The following is a 24,458-nucleotide window of genomic DNA, read 5'->3' as shown; positions in this document are numbered from 1 at the left end:
TTTATGAGTTGCCACGTAATTAATTGGTGAAAATTCTTTCAACCATATCATAATAACTTTGTCAATGTACAAAGAATTGTGTATGTGTATTTATATAATTTATTTTTAAAGAAAATGCATATATTTGTTGATTTTATATGAACTTATTTTCATGAGTTTAGTTGACAATAATAATTAACATGAGTAGTTTTTTTAGTAACATTAAAGAGTAATAAAAATTTCACTTCATAAATTTTACAAATTTGATGTGTAAGTGCACAATTGCACCTGGACCCAAAGACAATTACGGGCTCAGGCCCAATGAGCCTTCAATAATAAAATTTGTAGAGTGTGGGCTTGAAATTTAGGTTAGAGGTACTAAAAACTTGATAACAGGCTAAAAGTTACAAACACTTGTAAATAACAAATGGTAATTGCAAATAGACCTCCTCGGACGTAAGCCGATAACTACTTCTGTATTATTTCTCTCTCTCTCTTAAAAGTTACAATTCTTAATTTCTTTCTTAGTTACCGACCGACCACTTTTCTCTAGCGTTCATCCCCCTTAAATACTTCTTTTCTTGATACTTTATCCACGTGTTGCTCCAACCCCCTCCCCCCTAGATATTTCTTTTCTTAGTGCCTTTGAATAGTGACCAGAAGTTTCAGTTCTACTGTTCAGGGGTCACTTCCCTATTAATGCGGCCAGGGAGGTAGCTGTAGAGTCTTTAATGTGGAGGTGGCAGCCTTTGCATATGATATTTTCCTAACACTGGTGTGTCTACAACATTCAAGGGTTCCCCCTTTTTAACCATCAGTCTTCACAAAGTTGTACCTTGACCTTCATAATGAAGCTCCAAGTTCTCTTGGGTCCATCCGAGGAGAAACTCACCCTCGGATGTGTCCTTGGATCCTCGGCGTGTGGGCCATTTCACAATACTAACAAATTCTTAGCTCAAGAGCAGGTCGGCCCTCCTTGCTATAGTCCAAAAGCCCATATGCCCACTTGGGTCTTTTTACTCCCCACATGATGTATCAACTTTTAAGCACATAACAAAAAAAAAAAAATATATATATATATATATATATTATATTATTGATGTGGCGCCAATCATATTTATTAACATGTTTGTTTGTAAACCTTTTATAGTAAAATTGATAATACGTTTAATATTTTCCTTACTTTTCCTCAATTTTGTATTCAAATTTTTTTTAATATAATTAAGTTTTATATAATTCATATTTCTTCTATATTTAATGTTGTAGATTATTATGGGGTTCAAGTGAAAATTGAGCATCTAGTATACAGAAACCTATTTATCAAAGAATCTAGTATTGACATCTTTTATGGTGTCATTCTTTGATATTTGTGATTCAAACACCACCTTTCACCTCTTTACCATCTATTAATATATCTACGTACTAAAAAAAATATGTTCTAGATTATACTGACATTGTGACATATTAACTTATTGTACCTTCTTACGTTCTTCAAGGGTTTCAAACCTTTTGAAAATCCTTACCATCAAATAAAAAATAAATAAATAAAACTTTGGAAATTCCTTGGTGCTTCAATTGACACGACCAAGAATTACGAAAAGACCAGCGAGACTAAAAATCTTCTAGCTTCGTGTCATGATTTAAAAGTATATATATATATATATATATATGTATGTATGTATGTATATTCAACTTTTGTAATTACCCGTATAGGTTCTTCTCAAAATAGAATTACTCATATAGGTTTTACTTTAGAAAAGACAAAGTGGGTACCAAAAAAATTGCCTGAAATTAGGGAAACAACACTTTGTATAGTAAAAGCCTTAGAGTCTGTTCGGTTGGAGGAGTGGAAAAGTGGGAGAATGGAAATTGTGAGAGGATGGAAAAGTAGGAGAATGAAAAATATTTAGTTTTCCCTCTTGTGTGTTCGGTTGGAGGGGTGGAAAAGTGGGAGGATAGAAAATGTAATTTATATAAATTGACTATTATACCCTTATTACATAATATGTAAGATGTTGAAAACAAAACTTTCAGACAGCAACATTGAGGGAAAAAAAAAAACTCATCAGGTGGGATGGGGGCTTTTACTAAAAAGCCCCCATCCCAATGTTTTCTCCCACCATTTTCCTCCCAATTTGGGAGGAAAATTTTTGTGGGCCCGGGAGGAAAATTTTCCTCCTGATTTTCCATCCTCCCTTTCTCTTTTCTCTCCAAACAAACAGTGAAAAATGCCTATTTTCCTCCTTTAGTTTTCCATCCTTCCTATTTTCACTCCAAATGGACGGAGCTTAATGATTGTTAGCTAAAGATAGGTTATTATCATGGACCTTTCTCTCCATGGACGTTTCTCTCCATTTTATAACTTTATCAATACGTATGCTTCTTTATACAAAACTTTTTTCATACATATACCGAGCCACTTGAATTCTCACCAATCAATTGGCCATGGATTGGGTTAACAAAGCTCATCTGCTCATCTTAATCTGCGATAAGCATGTCTAACGGGGAAAAAAATTAGGTCTGGCAACCACATTGACAGGCATGGCTTGTTGGGTTTGTTGGGAATCCTACGTAGCCCACCATTGTTAAAGTTTGATTGCTACCTACTTTAAAGCACTTAAATGTGTAGCACAAAAAGAAGAACACTATCATATATAGGCTATATATAGCTGCATAATTGGAGGGTGGGTCTCCACCTTTAGGGATAGGGCTAAAATTACGTGTAAACCCATAATTTTTCATGCAACCGTTGGTGAAATTGCTCTAGCATCAAAGTGACAATAGGGATTTTTTTATTGTTTAAAATTATATTTGAGTTTTTTAAAAGAACAATATTAAGGATACCACATATTTTTAACTATTTTCATAAGTTGTTAAGGTGATAAGTTGTAATTGATGAGAACATGACCCACACTTATACCATCAGTTTTTCAACCATCAATTACAATTTGTTATATCTACAAATTGTGAAAAAGTTTGATAAATAAATTGTGTGATAAAATTTTTTGAGAGATAATTTTGTACATATGTTTTTTTGGATAGTATGAGAGAGAGAAGTGAAGTTAAAACCACATATATTAATTACCACAAAGTATGTCATTATTAGTGACTATCACTTAAAACCCAATTGTGTACATAGATTTACTATTTGGAAAAGAAGAGAAAATAGAATAAAAGAAAGACAGAGAGAAGTAATTAGAGAATGATCACTCACTTCTTTATTTGGATATTTTGATAAATAAAAAGAGAAATGAAATAAGGATAGACAAAGTTTTTTTTCCCCCCCTTTATTTAGTTGCAGATAAAAAAAGAAAAAAATGGTAAAGTATTATATAAATTAATCATATACAGACAATGAGTGTTAGTCTTATATAATATATTAAAGTAGAAATTGAGAGAAAATTCAATCAAGACTATAAATAAGATTTATATGCATTCTAATTTTGTACCAAGTGTAATTTTAATTGTCTTATTATTTGACAAGTGTCTTCAAATTTTAAATACATTCCAGCTTTATGTCAAGTGTCCTTCAAATTATTTTTAGATTTTAAACACTCACCAACTTCATGCCAAGTCTCCTTCCAATTATACACTAATAATTGTGTGTCAATTATATTTATATGCAAATTTATGCATCTAAACTTAAAAAATATAAATAAAAAAAAAGACTCAATTTGAATTTATTATGCTTCTATATAAAACTATGAATGTATGTAGTCTATTACTTATCAAGTAGAAATGATATTTCTAAAAAAAAATGTAGAAAAGTTATGTGTGTGTGTCGGGGGTGGGGGGTATGTGGGGGGTGCGGGCGTGTGTGCACAGATGCTCACACGTGCCCACTTGTGCATGTAATGTATGTATGACATCCATATATACAAGGGTTATAAGCTAGTTTGTATAATGTTTAAATTATTAGTAATAGGGATTGTTAATTGAGGGTAATAATGAAAAGTACAAAAAGATTTCATATTTTTTTTTAGTGAATGCATAAAAATTCATTAATCTAGATAAATTCTTCTTTTCAAAATTTCCTATTTTGAATATGAGTTTTAAATGGACAGGTATACAAAAACCATAATAATAAAAAATCCATAGAGGGGGATTGTAACATGTAAACTCTATTCCTCCACTCCTTGAATCCAAACACACCCTTCTGTTTTTAGTTCCAAAAGTTATCTTCTCATATATTTGTCTTTTTTGACATAAAGAAGATGAAAATGCTGTTCTCTGTCTTTTCTCTCACTTACACGTACACTAATTTTATAATGGCTTGTGAGAGATGTGAGAGAGTGAGAAAAGGGTACTTAAAGGGGAGAGTAGGTCGCATTTGGTGAAGAGCAAAACGAAGTTGGCGTAAAGAGCTTTGCATTCTTTGATAAAGAGAATACAAAGGTACGCTAATTTCTTCTATCAACATTTCAAAATCTAGATGACTTACTCTGTATTCTTTCTTAATTTTTCCACATTCTATGTATTCAACCTTAGACAACTCATTAGTATATATATACTTTATATTGTCTTTCTCAGACACACAAATACAAACACACATGTACGTGTAGATGAATTGCATGTTTGTAAATTCCCCATGCATTAAATAGGTGCATAAATAGTTGGATCACATGACCTTCTAATGGAAAGAGGTTGTGATATTACTATTATCTTTGACTGACTCAATGGTATTTATGTATATCAGTGTATATACATTAATATTATTTTTTCCTGAGAAGAATATATACATTAATGTCTATTGTTAACTTTGTATACAAATTGTGTCCCATTATAATGTAGTTTATTTTTTTCCCTTTTAAAATATATCTCAAGTTCTTAACATTCGTCATAGACCCATCTTAAGACTGCAATAACAATCTCATGCTCACAATTGTTCCTTGAGAGATATATTGAGTGCTCAAAACTCTTAAAATGGAGATTTTTGTATCTGTATTCCATGTTAAAGTTTCCTTTAAATAATTAAATCTCTTATTAAAAAAAGAAAAAAAAAGGTTAACCTTTAAATCAAAAACTGTGAACTAAAACATGTGAATTTGTTTGGATATCACATGTGTATTGTGGATGGTATTAATTGTCTTGAAATTTTGTCCCACAAATCTATCTAAATCTAGTTATTGTGAATGAGCACCACCGTACACCTTTAGTGCCCTGGTCACTCCACAAGTATAAATACTTGTGGAGTGTGAGGGGCAAAGGCCGGAGTTCAAATATCTAAGAATGAGTTTCACACACATATACACTTAGATTAGACTATAATAGAAATTTTATTTTGTATAAAAAAAAATAAAAAATAAAAGTTATTGTGAATGATCAAACCTAATTAAATCTAGTTAATACGAATCATAATGCATTAAAAACACAAAGACAAACTGGATACATGTCACAGGAATAGGAATATACTCAAGAAAAAGAAGAAAAGGAATAAGAATATAATATAAATAGTTAAATTTTTCAAAGCACTTCAGGATCAACTGGGGATGGTTCTTTCTGGGTATTAAATCTTAAAGTCACTTTGTCGGGCGTGGTCAGTGCTGACAACGTTTTACGCACTGAAATTTGTACGGCTTCCACTGGTTAGGTAACCTGTCTATTTGAGTTGACCATCTGGGGTCCGTGTACTTTTGATTCAATGCCCTAATCTTACTTATTGGGAACAATTTTCTACAACCTAGCTCTCTCTCTCTCTTAATTACATAACTAAGAATTTAAGAAATGTTAACAGTTGTGCCAAGTATATACTCTAGGGTTTCTCAAAAAAAAAAAAAAAAAAAAGTATATACTCTAGGGTATCGGTCTGTGAGAAAATCTAGGATATACAAGGATGTTGACACCAAACTTTTATTTCAAGGAAAACATATAACCATACATTCTAGAAACTCTTTTCATTTCCATATATGATACTATATATCTCCCCTCACCATATATTTCCCTATTCTAGTCAATCAAGTCAAATTCTACTTGGTAATATTGGCCTCTCACTTTTACTTTCCCTTTCTCCCAAATTTGACTTTTTTTTCATCTTTTTCAGGTTTTGGTTGTGTTTTTAGAAAATAGTTTTTAAACATATGTTATTTTCAAGAATATATAACTTATTTTACAAGGTTTAAATTTTTATTTAAAAAAAAAATAGATAATTGTTTTCAGAGAACATAACCAAACAAATTAACCTAATCTTCAAATTCAATGTCTCCACTGTTGATAGTGATTCGGTAGTTTGACATTTTTATCATATTTGTCATTTGCTCTATAATTAACATTCCTAAAAAAATGTTTCACTTTTTTTTGTATCACTCTTAAATGGTAAGAAAGGTATCAATATTTGTATTTTTCTCTTTAATTCTTATCCATATACATACAAAACATTATGTTTTGCTAGTAGTTTGAAATTGGACTCAAGACTTTAACCTATTGTTCAAACCTTCGATCCATCTCATGTCTCAATTTTCTTTAATGCACTAAACCGTTTTCTAATCAAAATCTGATTTTGTTGCTATTTTCGATGATCAAACTACATAGCTACCTTGTGAATTTGCCTAATGATATTCACAAAATTGGTAACCCCGCTCAGTTTCAATCAATCAAAGTCATGACTAAATAATCATGAATATAGACTCCTAAAAACATGGGAAAGACAATTGCGAAAGCTTAACATTTATTGGTGTATGACTTTTGTTATAAAATCAAAAACTTATATGCATCTTTCCTTCAAGATCAAGTTATACGTACTTCATTGAAAGTGACCATTCTCTTAAACTTTCTTTTTCTTTTTTTTTCTTTTTGCATAAAAATCCTTGTACATCTTGATCTCCAAATTTAATTCACTAGTATGACAGCCTAAAGGCATAGAGCCAAAACTCTTTCAAATATTTAGACTGTATCATTTCAATTGTACAAAAATAATAATTTCATCTTAATTAGAAATAAATATTTTATAAGTATGTTTACGACCTTATGGATAGAACATAGTCTGTCTGACAGTTTGAATCTAATACTCTTGATCATTTCAAATCTTTCAACAAATGTTGATTTTTTAAAACCTTCCTTTTTTTTTTTCTTTCTCTCAGATTGAGCTTTCATTTTCTTCCCTCATATATCAAAAATTTAATATAAGTCTCCTAATATATTGTCTTTTCTCCTCTTGATTTGACCTACCAACACTTTCTCCAAAAAATTGGCCTTTTAATGTTCTTCAACAAATTTTTGGCTCTAACTGAAAACCTTAATGACAAGAAAGGGTGTTAAATAGTTTTTCCTCTCTGATTTTTATATGACAATCAAAATTTCAATTTTCCTCTCCTCCAATATCACAATCAAACTTTCATTGTTCGGAGAAAAAAAAGAGTCACAAATCTATATACAATAAAAACAGTGTAACGTGGCACCCCACTTTTATATTTGATGAAGTTGTAAAGTTTTTCGCTCACAAATAAATCTGGTGTTTAGAACAAAGGTTTTTCCTTATATTTTGTTAGGATTGATAAGCGTGAAAATTAAACAAAGAACATAAGTAGAATTAACATTTTTTCAACATGACTCAACTTAAAAGTCTAAGTCAAGTCTAAAACAAAAATTATAACATAAACGACTATATTTTTTAATATATTGAATTGTGCATATAAATCCATAGAAAAATTTATATATAAAGACTAATCCTAGACTCTTTCTTTCTTTTTTTTAATTGTGCCTTATAATCCATACAAAAATTCATATATAAAGGGCTATTTATAGATTAAGTACAGACAAAGCTTAAGTTGTGTTAGGTGGATTGAGAATAAGAGGAGGCTTTCTTTGTCATTGTACAAGAAATACTATATAACATCACAGGTGTCTTAACGTTGTTAAATATAATAATTAAGAAGCTTCTTCTTCTTCTTTTTCTACTGAAAAATGAGTGATTGTAAGTTTGTAACATTTTTTGGTGCCGTGTACAGGTATTGCTCTGCAAATAAAATGAGCAGTAGGAAAGATGTCTAAATATTAGTACTATTTATTTTTATAAGTTGATACAATCCAGGTTTTGAGGCGACCATTGTGGAGGGTTATTTTGTTTCAAAAACTGTCAAATGTCAATAGCTATTCCCTCCTATGGTCTAATTCCTTTTCCTAAAGGGAATTTTTTATTATAAATTATTTTGATGGAAGTAAATACAACTTGATTTATAAAAAATTTATAAAAAAAATCAAATAGTTAAATACAACTCACGCACCTATATTTACCCAAATGAAAAAAGAAAAGAAAAAAAAAATGAGGAACATATTTTGTTCTATACTTTTAATAGTTAAGTGAAAAAGAAGAAGATGAGTGGATTTTTTTTTTTAAATCCATTTGATGTTGTAAACTATATATAAGTTTAAAGTTTTGGTCTAATATTTAAGTATACTGTACAGGATACGATGTAGACACATGGCCAATTTTGAATATGTGTCCATGTAGTGTTGGAACTAGTGAAACACTTGATTCAAGCCAAACCCATAATATATATAGGAATTTAGTTATAACGGGTGAGAATATGGTAATCCACGATATTTTAACCACTTATGGTAATTATCATTGCCAACTAACTATGATATTTTTCATCAAAAAAAAAAAAACTAACTGTGATATTCTAACACAACTTATGGCTTTTTCCTCACTTATTTATGAAATGAGCAGATTACTGGTGAGCTTTGGAATTAAAATTTGGAAGAGTTGAGACTTTAAAATTGTGGGCTTTTTCTATATTTTTCTCCACATTGCACAAGTGTTTGTTAGTTCAATAAATAAATGAAACCATTTCCTTCTTATCCTTGCAATTTTTCAATTTTGACTTTCCTACGTTTTTCCTTAATACTCTTTTTTTTTTCTTTTTTTTTTGTTATGAAGTAATTTATCGTCTCTTCAACTTTTAGTAGTTGCATTCTATGACTTTTTTTTTTCTTCTTATTTATTTTACTAAAAGTCCTAATTTATTAAATAAAATACTATCCAATCTTTTTTAATTATTTGAAACCAATTTGTTAGAGTATAGCTTTAATTACTCTAATTATTTAGAAATCTTATCCGATTGCTTATGAATACTCTTTCTGAAAGTGACATATGTGATGCATGCATGGTTCTATTGATTGACTGATTACTCCACGCATGCATTGTACACACAAGGACAGGGTACGTAGTACAATACGAGTGATGTGCATGAAAACTCAAAAATATATCACATTTAATCAAAACATAATGAAACTGCCAGAATAACCCCTAGTCCCTTACTACCAATAACCACATAAAAAAACAAAAACAAAATTAAAACAAAGAAAAAAAAACTCTATATGTAGAGCATATCCGATAAAATTCTTTGTTGAAAGAGACTAGCACAACAACCTACAAAAAAAAAAAATTTAATTAATTAATTTATAAGATTAATTAATTAAGGCCTTCAATTGTTTCCACCTAGAATATCACGTTCATGCAAAATCATAACAAGCTCATGTTGAATATTTAAATAAGGAAAAAAAGACTTATAATAACAATTCAACAAAGACTTAAAAGTACTATGGGAGATTCAAAGAAAGGTACTATTTGTAGGATTTCTTGACTTACCAAGAAAATTAGGCCCATAACACGGTTGTAAAGGGTATATATAATTAAGCATCTTTGAGTCTTTGACGTATTGGGTGGGATCTTAGGGTCAAGGAATAATTAAATATATGAAGGTAATTACAAAAAAGGGGTAGGAACCTCCAAGTCAAAAGAAGCGGGCGGATCTTTATATCAATTCACATTACAAATAAAAAAAATTCAAGTTAATTGTGTTAAAATTTTGCCTCTCATTCCCATCCCATTTGTTAGGACTTAGGACCATAAAGACAAGATAGGGTGTCCCACCAAGTTTGACCGTTTTTGTAATAATTGCTACTCCTATTTCTTTCTAGTTGAATGAATTCTAGTTATTTGCTGAAATGAATTCTAGTTATATACTTGGTGACCGTTTATGTAATAATTGATACTCCTATTTCTTTCTAGTTGAATGAATTCTAGTTTTATCTCTCTCTCTCTCTCTCGCTCTATATATATATATATAATCAATTACTGAGAGTTTCAACCTCCATCGGAATCCGTATAATTAACATTAAGAGATGTGAACCGCTAGAGGTACAATTTTTGACAAGTTATTCTACTCTGTGCACATGAGGTACTCCAGTGCTTGCTAAGTAAGTTTTGGTTTGGTAATTTACTTTTGGTGGCCTATTTTATTAAGTGACGTTTAGGAAATAAAGGACATTGTAAATATGGTCATTTTCAATATATTTGATCTCCTAAGTAGGACTTGTAAATGTTAGTGATTTTTTTTTTTTTGCCTCAAATCCAACATCCTCTAGTGTTGATTAATTTTGGGTGAGATCGACTTTTACTTAAGCCTTAATCATATGATCGTTATAGTGTTTTGATGGAGTCATTTTCTCCTATATTCTACTCTCCACAATCTATCTCACTTTGTTCCAAATGCAAATATCTTTCAAAATTTGGAACAAATATGCCTACTTTATATATATCTCCTTTTGTTCTAAACGCAAATATCTTTCAAAATTTGGAACCAATATGCCTACTTTATACATGGTTATAATAATTATATTTAGTTTTTTCTTTTTTATTTCTGAAAAATACACATACTTTTATTTAAAAGATTTGAACCCGAGTTCTCTTACATGCTATGATTGAGTCAATAGACTTGGCCAATATGCATGCTCATTTAGTAGGTAGATAGTCCATTCAAGATAACAAGGAAATTAGTCGTGTTTGATTGCTAACATGAGAAAAGGAAAACAAACAAAGCTACATAAATATTGTCATTTTCAATATATTTGATCTCCTAAGTAGGATCTGTAAATGTTGGCCTATTTTGCCTCAAGCATCAAATCCAACATCAACTAGTGTTGATTAATTTTGGGTGAGATGGACTTTTACCTGAAGCTTAATCATATGATCATCATAGTGTTTTCATGGAGTCATTTTCTCTTATATTCTACTCTCCACTATCTATCTCCTTTTGTTCCAAAGGCATATATCTTTCAAAATTTTGAACCAATATGCCTACTTTATATGTGGTACTAATAATAATTCATTTTTTTCTCTTTTATTTCTAAAAATACATTTACTTTTATTGACGAGATTTGAACCCTAGTTCTCTTACTTACTGCTATTTCACGAGGCTCTTGTCCAATGCAATATGGATGCTCATTTAGTAGATAGATAGTCTTTTCAAGAAGATGAGGAAATTAGTCATATTTGGTTGCTAAGAAAACATGAGAAAAGGAAAACAAACCTCTGAATGTTACTTACAAACCTCTAAACACATGCATACCAAAGAACTTTCATGTGAGTTTCCATTCTCAAAATGTTTAGAATTTGATGAATTGATGTCCAGATTCTTCAGAACCATATATTATTTTCAATGGAATTATTAAAGACATGACGTAGAAGCTCAAAAAAGGAAATTAAAACGAAGCTTCTTCACATCTCTAGGTTCACTACGTATACAAAAGCCAAAAAGAGTCGGTGATGTTTCCATTTTTATTTTATATATTGAACCCCCCCTGCTTGGGGTCCATAAATTTGTTCATAGTTTAACATTTCTTTGTGGTTAACCTGAGTAAGAGACGGGTCGAATATTTGCAACATGAAGAATTCACATACACATGGACAGAGTGGGTCTTTCTCCAAAAGATTAATATTCTTATTTGATTGTATATGAATTATAAAGACTCTTGTTTGTGAAATCATCCAAGGATATATGGAACTGAGGGAGGTATATACAGTCCTGTAGTCTTTGTCAGTGACAGGCTTCTGACACGAAAATTCATTGTTAGTTTGGACAAAAAAGAAGTTGATTTCGAGGAATTGAAATCTTTGTTCACCTATATGCATACAAAAGTGTGCTATACTGAGGGAGGGTTCTACTACTTTAGTAATAAGAAATTAAGAATCTCTTGGACAAAAAAAGGGGTTACTTTTAGAATTACTATATTACTTGATTAAAGGACTGAGGGAGGGTTTATCTATTGCTTAATGTAAAGAAATGGGGTTTAAATTCACTTCAACTTCATGGTACGTAAATTGTGGCTTTCATTTCACATGCCTAGTGATAATATCTAAGGCCACCCTTTGTTTTTTGATATCTGCAATCCTGGCTATCATAGCTGCATTGTGATATTCTAGACAAACAAGGTTGGGATTACTACTTCTTTGAGCTTGTTGCTTGATGATTAAGTTTAAATTTCAATTAATGACCATTCTTGTTAAGGCATGCACTGTCCTTGGAATGGAATCATTTGGTTCTTAAAAACATTATAGTGCACATGGTTGTGTCTTTTGCAATCAATTAACAGGTTTAATTTATGTTGCACCCTGCAGATTATATAGCTGAGTGAGTGGGAAGTGAATTATCAGAGTGGCATTGTGTGTGCTTGGGAACTGAAACCACTGCTTATCACAGAAACAACAACTTGGGAGTTATTATACGTTGTTTGGCATTTGAGATCATGGCTGAGAGTGAAAATTCGTGTGCAGTACCGGCAGAGAAAAATTGGAAGAAGTTGCCTGTCTTTGTTTTCTTTAACGATGCAAGGTATAGTTTTAATGTGGTTTTGCATTGGAAACTATGTTTTAAGTTTGGAAGTATATGCATACTATTTGGATGTGACGATGTCGAAGATGCTTCTATTCAATTTTTTATTTTTTTGGTATTGGATGTCTAAGTTGAGAAAGTATTTCAAGACAATACATTCACAGCTAAGAATTCAATACCTTTTTGTTTTGTTCACTCTTTTATTTATAGGCAGCATTTACCTCATCCATTTAAGGTTGATAGTTCCTGTCATGTTAATTATCATGCCTTTTTATGCATGTTAGAGAAACCTCTACCTATAATGTTTCTGTGAACTAACACTTAGTTCCAAAATGTGATTCCAGAAGCGTTTTTAAGTTGGATATGCTTGGCTGGGAGATTTTAGGCATTGCATTCCCTGCTGCCCTTGCTGTAGCTGCTGATCCCATTGCTTCTCTGATTGATACAGCATTCATTGGTCATATTGGTATGTTTCATGTAAAATATTCTATCTTTTTTTTTGGAGTATATAGCTTCTTTACTGGCATTATTGTTTTTTTTTTTTTTCATTATTATATCTGCATGGTGATAAACAGCACATACCAGTAAAATTGTACAGCATTGGACAACTTTTGTCTCAATTTTCAGTGGTCACTGTATAATTTGAAAGAAGTTTTCCATATAATTCATGAACTTACTCAATGGTATTGTTCTCTTTAAAAGTGCTACAATCAACTGCCTTTATATAATATACAAAAGCTCTGCATTCAAGGCCGACCAACATCATTGAATTCTGTAGTGGCCAAATTGACAGTATGTCTTTTAGTGATTCATATGATTTCTCTGCCTAGGTAATGAGCAGGACTTTAGACCAATGTTCTTAATTTGAGCCAAAATTGGCATCGATATCCTAAAACGGTGCATGATGGTTAAGGTCATGGATTTGTCCTTTATAACTAATTAAATATTTGTGTGAATGAAAGATAAGATTAAAAAATGAACTTGTGGATAACAGAGCCACAGGACCACTCATGCCCAGCAAATTGTATAGATTAAAGATTTGAAAAGATGGCCCAGACCCATCATCTACACTATTCGTGGCCCCAGTGGGAGAAGTTTCCAATAAGTTTGAATTAATTATCATAAATCAATAAGTGAAAATTTTTAATTTTGAAGTTTTTTCTTTTCTGTACAGGACCTGTGGAACTGGCTGCTGCAGGAGTTTCTATTGCTTTGTTCAATCAAGCTTCAAGGATTACCATATTCCCACTGGTTAGTATCACAACTTCTTTTGTAGCTGAGGAAGATACTGTTGCTGGAAGAGCCAGCATTAAAGCAGCAGAAAAGGGCTCTAATGATGATGATGATGATGATGATGTGCTTGAGGACATGGAGAAAGGTGAAGCTGGAAAAAAGGCTAAGAACTTGGAAAAGAGTTCATCGAAAAACAGTGAAAATGAAGTTGCAGAAACAAATGAGAACATGGAAAAGGTTGAGGGTATGGAAGATGGTGGGGAAACTGAATATGCCAAAGCTGAAACCAGTGCAGGGAAAGCGTGTATGCAGGAAAACACACTTGAGGATATGGAAAATGATGCAGACGCAAAGACTAATGCAAAAGACTCAAAGCTAGAAACTGGTACTCACTCTTTCTCTCTCTCTGTATGTATGTAAGTTTTTGTTTGTCTGTCTGATATTCAAATGGCTAAAGTAGGGCATCACTTATAATTAAGTTCAGGTTATCATGTCATGAATAGTGTGTGCTGTAGGAAGATAAAGACAGAAAATCTTTGATGTACTCATTTTGACATGTCAATTTCTTGGTGATTTATTAATTATCAGATTTTAATAAAACAATTGGTGGCAAAAAAAATAAGACCAAAATCAAAAGGGAGAAGAGGCATATTGCTTCAGCATCAACAGCTCTACTTTTTGGCGTAATTCTTGGCCTCATTCAAGCTGTAGTCCTTGTATTTGCAGCCAAACCACTCTTGAAGGTGATGGGTGTAAAAGATGTAAGTGTCTTCATTCTGAGTACTAAACATAATAGCATACAATTTTAGCTCTTGTTTATTGAATATGTAGACAAATGCACCCCTCATTCTTTGTTCTTGCTTTTTTTTCCTCTCTCTCCCTCTCAATAGAGTTCTCCCATGCTAATCCCAGCACTTAAGTACTTGAAATTACGATCACTCGGTGCTCCTGCAGTTCTTCTATCCTTGGCCATGCAAGGGATCTTTCGAGGGTTTAAGGATACAAAAACTCCTCTATATGTCATTGGTATGTTGAGTCTATAATCTATGCTCTCCTACTTTATTTGAAGCATGTTCATTATAGTACTTTAGTTTTAAATTTGGTAATATTTTTAGTTATGAAATGAAACACTCTGCAGATACATGAGATATAATATATTAGCATTTGGACATGAATTGGAGAACCTCTTTATGATGGCCTACTCTTTCAACAACTTTAAGATAAATAAAATATGTAGAAAAAGGGCTTATTTTCTAAACACAAATTAGATTATGGATCTAAATCAATACTTCTACTACAGATTTTATGGTACCTTAAGACAACTTGATGTTGTGCCTACAGATTGAATGCAATAAAGGAGTAATAGACCAAAACTATTTGTTAATGACTGAAATTAAAAATCATAGTTAGACTACTACTTTGTTTGGATTTGAAACTTTTTAGTAAGCTTATTTTCATGGACATATCCCCTAACTCTTTTTCATTTGGTCTAAATATAGTTTTTGGATATACAACAAACATCATTATGGACCCGATATTCATCTTTGTCATGAAATTAGGCATCAGAGGTGCAGCAATTGCTCATGTTCTTTCTCAGTAAGTAATAGTTACCCTTAAGTACTACAAATATGTTTTACAAAGTTCAGTTATTGACAGATTTATTTCTTGAGATGTTTCGAGGCATCTTCACTGGTATTTCTCTGATAATTGATTAAATTCTGATGGTCCTTTTAGGTACTTGATTTGTGCAATCCTCTTGTTGATATTAATGAGAAAAGTCTATCTCCTACCTCCAAGTCTTAAGACTTTGCAGTTTAGTCGGTTCCTTAAAAATGGTAAGGGGCTTTGCAATTAGACTTTAAGAGTTTGCCATTTAATGACATATGAAATTTTGAATTAAGTTATCCTGAAGATTTACAATTGGTTTTTGTTTAACTTTGGTTTATATGCATGGACACAGGTGGTCTGCTTTTATTAAGAGTTGTAGCTGTCACATTCTGTGTAACCTTGGCAGCTTCATTGGCTGCACGGCTAGGTGCAACACCCATGGCTGCATTCCAGACTTGTTTACAGGTCTGGTTGACATCATCACTTCTCTCAGATGGCTTGGCTGTTGCTGGACAGGTACAGGACATTTTTTTCTTGTCTATTTAATAACTAATCAAGTAAACATATATTGAAATTTCCTATTCTAACTTCTTTATTGGAAATACATATATTGATCAATCAGTACCATGTCTTGCTTTCTTTTTTCTTTTTTTGTAGGCAATTCTAGCTTGTGCTTTTGCTGAGAAAGACCTTAAGAAGGCAACAGCTATTGCAACCCGGGTATTACAGGTACTTCTTCTGTTTACCTGTCAATATTCATCTTCAATAATTTTGTGTACCGTGATACATTACTAATTATCTTAAATGACTAAACTGCTAGAAAATGATTAATTTTATCATTATTCTAATACATCATACCTAGTGATTACCAAGATAATTATGGCCAGAACTCATCAAGATAACAATAATGAAATTGTTTCATTTCTTAAGTTCCATAGTGAGTGCTTAATTTATGCAACACTTTGTTCTGCAGATGAGTTTTGTTCTTGGGGTGGGGCTTGCTCTTGTTGTTGGAATTGGTCTGTACTTTGGAGCTGGGATCTTTTCAAGAGACGTCAATGTTCTGCACCTTATAAAAATAGGACTCCCGGTACTTTCATCTACAAGATCAAAAACAAAATTGCTTTATTATTTATTTAGTTTTTCTCTCTATTAACACAAATATCCCTCTTCCAATCTAACAGTTTGTCGCTGCTACACAACCGATAAATTCATTAGCTTTTGTCTTTGATGGAGTGAACTTTGGAGCATCTGATTTTGCATATTCAGCATACTCATTGGTAAGTTTACAAATAGACCCTTTGATAAAATGTTATATATTCTCTCCAAGTCTCTCACTGATAAAATGTTCATTGTCAAATTTCTGTTTTCAGCTTCTTGTGGCTGTAGCAAGCATTGCATCCTTATTTGTTCTATACAGAAGCAACGGATTTGTAGGAATCTGGATTGCTCTAACCATTTATATGTTTCTGCGTGCATTTGTTGGTATTTGGAGGTAATTTCTTTATATCTATCTTTATCTTGATGCTTTTTTTGGAGGTAATTTCACTGTTAATATTATTAAGTTACAATTTCACATTGTTGTGGTTTCAAGTCAGCATTTACTTGCTGGGACTCCTTTTTTTTTTTTTATGACAATAGAGAGGGAGGATTCAAACTCTAATTCCCATAGTAAAGAAAAAACAGATAATGCAATTGAACTACAAGGCTCTTATTAAGTAAACAAATACAGGATCCCCAAAATAACATCGCTTAACACACTAAATTGACTGAAATAAATACATCATGTATTATAAGGTGCCACTCCTCTTAAGAATCCCTATAGGAAATATCTTACATCGTAAGAAGCAAGATGAATATAAGTTTAATGTTTACTCCTATAAGGCATTCATCCACTTAAAAATATATATATATATTTTTTGGAAGAAACAAATGCACAACGATATCTATGTTGTATTGCTCTATTAATTGTTAATATACAAGTTTCCAAAGTATCTATGATATAGAACTTTTCTAATTTGATGTTGATTGTAATAGACTTGCCTCTGAATTTGCAGGATGGGCACTGGAACAGGACCATGGCGTTTTCTCAGGAACCCATCATGGAAGTAGGCGATTGCAAGCTCCACGAATTTTTATAGTCGAGCTACATATATATTTATGTCAATGTTTTTATATTTTTCTTTTATTCTGCTCATGTTATGTAATTTATTCCCAGACAGAATTTTTTCTTGCTTTTTTTTTTCTCTTCTTCTCTGTATCAGCCTTGGACCTACTTGTAATGTTATTAGTATCTTATAATATTAGTACAATATTTTTTGGCTTCTCATCATGAGTAACATAGATTATATTCGTCATTTAACATAGCTAAGTTTTTTTTTTTTTTGGGGGGGGGGATCTCTCTTTAATCTACATATTAACCAGCCGTTCACCTAAGGGATGCATGTTGGATAAGGAATTTTCATATTTCAAAATAGAAAGTAATTATTCAAGGGTTGTTGGCATTCTCAATAACTAGCTGTGTGTATTTAGAATTCTCTCTTACCAGGTGTAAATGTCATTGTTGACAATCTCTTTGAACTCTGAATAAAAAGATTCAAAGCAAAAGGCAAAAGGTTTTTTACTTTGTACATGAGCAGTAGCTCTGTATCAAACAAAATAGAGGCTAGCATTTATTGCTGTTCTGTGATTGTGTGGTAATTGATTGATAAGCGTAAGCATAAAAGAGAGAGCACACAAAGGTTTATGTGTTTAGGCCTAACAACCTACGTCGGTGGTGAAAAAACCCTCAACAACTATATTAAGCACTTCAATTTATAATGCACCCAATGTAAAGTTTATATACTAGAGAACTCTAGACTAAACAAAGATTAATATACTTGTTCTACTAAAACATGTGCCTACCCTTGGTTTGAGTCACTTGGGTCATAATATGTCCAACATTAACTATGGAGATTGGTGATAGTTTCGATCGTAATCCATTGACGTACTCTTCTGTTTCCTTCTTTTGTGAAATTCCAAAAAAAATGTTATTGCATGTATTCTTTCATCCTCATAAATTTTATATTAATTTTCCCACCATGCTTCTTGCAATTGGCAATTTCTTTTTTGGCGTTAGAGCTTCCTTATCAAATCTTGAAGCCTTTTTTTAGTAGGTCTTCATAGCTACTAAATTCTTACAAACTACTATTTATCTATATTCTATACATCAAACCAAGTTCTTATTTAGATTGGCAAATTCCAAATATCAAGGTTGTTCTTTTTTCTTTTTCTTTTTTTAAATGTAAAGAATTGCTTGAAGATCTTAAAGTACAATAATCTCGCTCAAGCAAAATCAAGCTTTGCTAGAGTGATCAAATGATCATTAAAGTCAGAAGTTTCGGGAGGCTCTTGCTATCGGGAATATAGTAGTAAATTCTCAAATCTATGAGATATAAAAAATAGAGAAAAAATATGCGCCAAAGAACATAATCACACAAGACAATATTTACATAGTTCGGCAATTTGCCTATATCCATAGAGCTACAATGATTTTACTATCATCAAATCAAATGCAATATCTTCTCAAGTTTATGCCTAACTTGAGATCCATACCAAATACAATAATATCTCCTTAGAAATAATATAAACTAACTTGAAATCTTCAGTCACACTCTGAATACAACAACTACCCGTGGTCCTAATACCCAAAACATATCCCTAGAGAAAAATTCCAAATTAATCTTTTCTTGCATATTTCTCATGTCTAAAGAAAATCTCCCGGTCTTCTTTGCTTTTACACACACAACTTTTCTTTCTTCACTGCACTCACTGCAACACAATTTTTCTTTCTTCACTGTGCTCACTGCATCACACACGTGACTGCTATCCTTTTTCTTTTTCACTCCAGCGGCACTCTTCACTTTTCTATTTTTATTTCTTTTCTTTTCTACAACCCATACTAACACATATAAAACTCTATTTATTTGTTAGGTTAAATAGTGGCAAATCCACGTGATGCATAATTTATAAATAATTATTTTGTATAGTAATATAATGTATAATTTTTTCTCTAAATTTTTTTTGAAAAAAAAAAATTTCTCCCTAAAAATTAAACAATTTTTATTTGGTCCAATTAGGTCTACTTCAGTCCTATTCGGTCCACTTGATCAATTTGGTCCCCTTTCAGTCCATTTTAGACTAATTGAGCCTTAAATTAATTCTTTTTGTAGTTTTTATCTTCACATATAGCTCAAAAAATCTTCTTCTTTTTTTCTTAATTTTTGGGTTGAAAAGTATAAAAATTTTATGATATTTAGGCAAAATTCTTTAGTTTTTGTGTTAAAAAATACAAAAAATAAAATAAAATAGACATTAGAAATCAGAAATATGAGCCCTAAAAATGCAATAAAAAAGATAAATATTCAAAACTCTTATTCGGTTCACATTGGTTCTATTTGGTCCATTATGTCCTCTTCAGTCTTTTGGACCTATTCGGTCCATTCGGTTCTATTTAGTCCATTCTATCCACTAAAGTTCTATTTAGTTTAATTTAGTCAATTTTGTCTTATTCAGTTCACTTCGGTCCATTCAGTCCACATTTTCTTTATTCGGTCCACATTAGTTCTATTTTATCCACTTCCGTCCTATTCAGTCCATTATGTATACTTTTATCCTATTCGGTCCATTCTGTCTACTTTGATTCTATTCAGTTCATTCTATCCACTTTGATCCACTTTAGTCCTATTCGAGCTAGTCGGACCACTTTGGTCCAATTCGGTCCATATTATCCACTTTGGTTCTATTCGATCTCCACTGCGGTCCTATTCAGTCCACTTAGTCCTATTTGGTCCAGACGACCAAATTTGGTCCTATTCGGTCCATTCTACCCACTTCGGTACTATATAGTCCATTTGATCTCATTCGGTCCTATTAGGTCCACCTTGTTACTATTCGGTCCTATCCTGTCTATATGGTCCATTTTTTCCATTTGGTCCAACTCAGTCCATTCAGTAGGATTAAGTCCACCTTGTTCCTATTCGTTACATTCGGTCCTATTCTGTCCATTCGGTCCGCTTTGTTTTATTTGGTCCAAATCAGTCTATTCAGTCCGACTCGATCCTATTCTATCTATTTGGTCCAATTTGTTCTATTTAGTCCAATTCGGTGCATTCGGATTACTCCGGTTCATTTTGATCCACTTTGATCTATTTTTTTGCACTTATATAATGGGAAAAGACATGTTTAGGTTGAAAGCACCTAATTTAAATCCAAATTTATTAAAAAATATATAAATCTCAAACACGTAGTATCTAAAATCTTAAAATTTATTGTTGCTACACTTTTGTTAAGCCACATTAATGTAGCATTGAAGACTGATTAAAGTTCAAATTTGGCCAACTTTTAAATGCCTCTTTAGGCAAAACGTTCAAGACCCTAACTAAAACAAGTGCCTTCCTTCCCGAGCCTAAATATAAAATTCTCTCTCAACAAGCCTAGTTGATTTTCTTTGAAACTACATACATTGTCAACCTCTTTTAGTGAGTTCAATGAAAAACTAGAGTCCCGATTTGGTGCAGATAAGTTTGTCGGTGATGGAGATGAGGATGAAATTCCCCTCACATGGATTCCTAACATTCTCATCAGGTCCTACGTTATGTTGCCTATCCCTAAGTCATTAGTCTATGTGAGAGATTATAATACCCAAAATTGTGCAAATTTGATTGGAATAGATTGTTTGAGCGTTGGTTGTGCAGGTGTATGAGAATATCATATCGAGTATTTACTAGTTTTTTTTTTTTTTTTAGAAGCCAGCCTAATGGGCTGGGCCTTTATTCATATTAAACGAAAAAGAACATCAGTGGACATCAAAGTAAACTAGTGGGGCTATATCCTCAGGCAATTCTTCAAGCCAAACCTGAGTACCCCTACATGATTTTGCTTTTTTAGCCAAGGTGTCAGCAACTACATTACTATTACGTGGGACATAAGTGAACGCAGCTTGCTGAAAATCCATAGCTTGCACGCAAATATCTTCAATGACATGGCCATATGGTAAGACATCCGTAGGCCCATCCAAAATAGCTTTAATGACTGTTGAAGAATCACCTTCAAAAATGACCTGTGAAAGGCCTATATCCCTGGCCAACTGTACAGCTCTTCGACACGTCATAGCGTCTAATTCCACCACCGTCTGAGCTAGACTAACTAGCATGGATACAGCGCCGATAGCTTCCCCACGCCAGTCCCTAATCACAACGCCCAAACCCGCTAAGTTTTCTGCCTTAAACACCGCAGCGTCGAAGTTGGCCTTGAAAGTGTGGGCTTCAGGTGGACACCAATGCTGCATCGGGGGTGGCTCATGAATAGTTGTGGTGAGGTCTTGTGCTTCTAGGAACTCCTGGAGTAGACTTCCTGCCATTTGGGTGATCTTATGCAGAGGTTGAGTGGGCTGTCCACATCTTGAGGCGTTGCGGCGATTCCACAGGGACCATGCGGTGATGATGAAGATCTCCTTCTTGTAGTCATCAGAAATCTGCATGAACCGATCCAGCAAATCTTGGAAACTAAAAACCTGAGCATCGGCAGCCTGCTGGGTCCATGTCAGAGAGCTCCACACCTCTGTAAGCTTCGAACATGACCAAAGTGCGTGTAGTTCATCCTCCGGTTGGGCCTTGCACTCTTCACACGTATCCACGCCAGTAATATGCCTGCGTTGGAGGTTGACCATAGTTGGAAGGGAGCTGTTACAAGCCCGCCAAGCAAAATGTTTTATTGTCTTTGGAACTCTCAGCTGCCAGAGACCTTTCCAGAACTTACTTTGTTGCGCCAATGAGGAGGTACCTGCATGATTAGTTGAAGCATGGGAAACTAAAAGCTTATATGCACTCTTAGTTGTGAAATTACCAGAGGGGGTTAGGCCCCATATGATCCGATCCTGTGGGAGTCGAGTACTCAAAGGGATGCCACAGATCATGGCTGCTTCATGGGGTAGGAACAAATGTTGGATTTTAGAGGATTTCCACTCTCCTGTTTCAGCATTGATGAGCCTATCCACTCTTGTATCAGGGTCAATGGTAGGTACTGGTGACACCACAGATCTATGAGTTTGCACCGGTAACCATCTGTCCTCTCTGATTCTGACAGAGCTCCCATTCCCTATTCTCCACACCATCCCTTTTCGAATTATATCCCTAGCATTTAGAATGCTCTTCCACACATAGGATCCAGTGGTGGATTCCTTTGCTTCAAGGATGGAACAATCAGGGAAGAATCTAGCTTTAAAGACTCTATGGCATAGGGAATCCGGGTTATTTATCATACGCCACACTTGCTTAGCCAACATAGAATCATTGAATTTCTCAATGTCCTTAAAACCCAAACCTCCTTTCCCCTTGTCCTCACAAAGCCTTTCCCATTTTATCCAGTGCACCTTTTTATTAGTACCATCATACCCCCACCAAAACTTTCTAATGAGCATTTCCAGTTCCTTAATTAGCCCCTTTGGGAGTTTAAAACAACTCATAGTATATGTAGGGATGGCCTGAATGACAGACTTAATCAAAATTTCCTTGCCAGCTTGGGAGAGGAGCTTCTCCTTCCAACCTTGCAATTTTCTCCACACCCTTTCTTTAATATAGGCAAAGCTTTGTCTCTTTGCTCGCCCAACCAAAGCTGGCAATCCCAAATATTTCTCATATTGGCGTATAGCAGGCACCCCTAGGATATTTTGAATCCGGGTTTGCATTTCGGGCCATGTGTTGGTGCTAAAGAAAATATTGGTCTTGTCCCTATTTATTTTCTGCCCCGAACCTCTTTCATATACTAAAAGTAAATCAAGAATCTTTTGGCATTCCTCCTCCTTTGCTCAACAAAACAGAACACTGTCATCAGCAAAAAATAAATGGGAAACCCGAGGACCATTTCTGCAAATAGAAACACCTCTGATATCCCCATTTGCCTCTGCTTTTTTTTACAAACTCTGTAGTCCCATGGCACATAGTAAAAATAAATAGGGTGACAGAGGATCACCTTGTCTGAGCCCTCTAGATGGCTTGATGTTTCCCACTGGTTGGCCATTGAGTAAGACAGCATAAGAGACTGAATTCAAACAAGACATAATGAGAGTCACCAATTTATCAAAAAAACCCAATTTTTTCATAATTTTCTCCAAGAAGACCCATTCAACCTGGTCATACGCTTTACTCATATCAAGTTTTGGAGCTTGGTTTTGTGAGTGATTAAAAAAAACCTCTAATTATAATTTGACTAGTCTTTTTTAAAAAATAAGCACAAATGTGACTAACAATCCATGGCTGGACACGTATCACATTCTTGAAACTTTCAAATTAATCAACCACAGAAGGCATTTTATTCTCTCACAACTCTTCAAGACACTTTGTTGAGATTTTGTTCCTCTCCAAATCTCTGAATCTCAAAAGTTTTTTTGTTAGGAACTGGGTTTGATGAGAAAAAGTCTTTTTTTTTTCTTTTTGAAAGATATCTTTATAGGTTATAGCAATTAGCATGCATGCTCCACTTGTTAATTATTAGCATGCGTGCCAAGCGAAATGGAGATCGGATAACACCCATCAATTTCTTATAAGTATACTATGATGTGTACTTTTTATTCCTATGTCAAATCAATCGTTGAATTATGTTATTTTCGTACATTCTTTGTGTTTGCAAAATTTTACGTTGATTAAATATCAATAAACATGTCATTAATAATTATTTAAATTCAATGATCAGATTTTAACTCAGATTCTGCCATCAAATTTTTCTTTTGGGCATAGGAATATAAATATTCTTTAGCCAGCCAAAATGGGTTTTTACCACTTTCTCACAAATTTTCCAGTAAAATGTCCTATGTCTGAAATTAATTAGGGAAATGCAACTGTTTTGAAACTCGATTTCTAAAAATTGAGTTCCAAATGTAAAATTCATTTTTTGGAACATCGAGTTATAGTGAACGTGGACTTAGGAATTTTTTTTTTTTGAACTCAATTCCATGAACTCGAGTACCATGTAAAGTACTCAAGTTCCACT

At 33.1% G+C, this 24,458-nt stretch overlaps 1 protein-coding gene across 3 annotated transcripts; it reads left to right on the top strand.

Moving 5' to 3' along the window:
• The first annotated feature begins 4,307 nt into the window (after positions 1–4,307).
• Positions 4,308–17,758, top strand: LOC142614441 (protein DETOXIFICATION 43-like). 3 transcript variants are annotated; one of them, XM_075786959.1, is made up of 14 exons: positions 4,308–4,374; positions 12,377–12,590; positions 12,935–13,056; positions 13,765–14,208; positions 14,412–14,584; positions 14,714–14,849; positions 15,323–15,419; positions 15,558–15,658; positions 15,784–15,947; positions 16,089–16,160; positions 16,405–16,521; positions 16,616–16,711; positions 16,805–16,926; positions 17,489–17,758. In XM_075786959.1, exons 2-14 carry the CDS (start codon positions 12,505–12,507, stop codon positions 17,541–17,543), a joined length of 1,785 nt encoding a protein of 594 aa, XP_075643074.1. In that variant the 5' UTR covers positions 4,308–4,374; positions 12,377–12,504; the 3' UTR covers positions 17,544–17,758. The 3 variants fall into 3 exon arrangements, with proteins under 3 accessions (XP_075643074.1, XP_075643075.1, XP_075643076.1); XM_075786960.1 differs by lacking the exon at positions 4,308–4,374 and adding an exon at positions 10,050–10,176; XM_075786961.1 differs by lacking the exon at positions 4,308–4,374 and adding an exon at positions 12,082–12,190.
• Positions 17,759–24,458: the final 6,700 nt, after the last annotated feature.

The sequence above is a fragment of the Castanea sativa genome, chromosome 11 (genome assembly GCF_040712315.1).
Source record: "Castanea sativa cultivar Marrone di Chiusa Pesio chromosome 11, ASM4071231v1".
In the NCBI taxonomy this organism is placed as follows: domain Eukaryota; kingdom Viridiplantae; phylum Streptophyta; class Magnoliopsida; order Fagales; family Fagaceae; genus Castanea; species Castanea sativa.
The sequence above is the reverse complement of the archived record's forward strand: the minus strand, read 5'-3'. Positions and strand labels throughout refer to the sequence as shown.

Excerpts from the sequence above, each read along its gene's own strand:
- LOC142614441 (XM_075786959.1), top strand. The coding sequence starts at position 12,505 with ATGGCTGAGAGTGAAAATTCGTGTGCAGTACCGGCAGAGAAAAATTGG. Across the intron at positions 13,057-13,764 it reads AGCATTCATTGGTCATATTG|GACCTGTGGAACTGGCTGCT; the intron begins GTATGTTTCATG and ends TTTTCTGTACAG. Across the intron at positions 16,927-17,488 it reads GCATTTGTTGGTATTTGGAG|GATGGGCACTGGAACAGGAC; the intron begins GTAATTTCTTTA and ends CTGAATTTGCAG.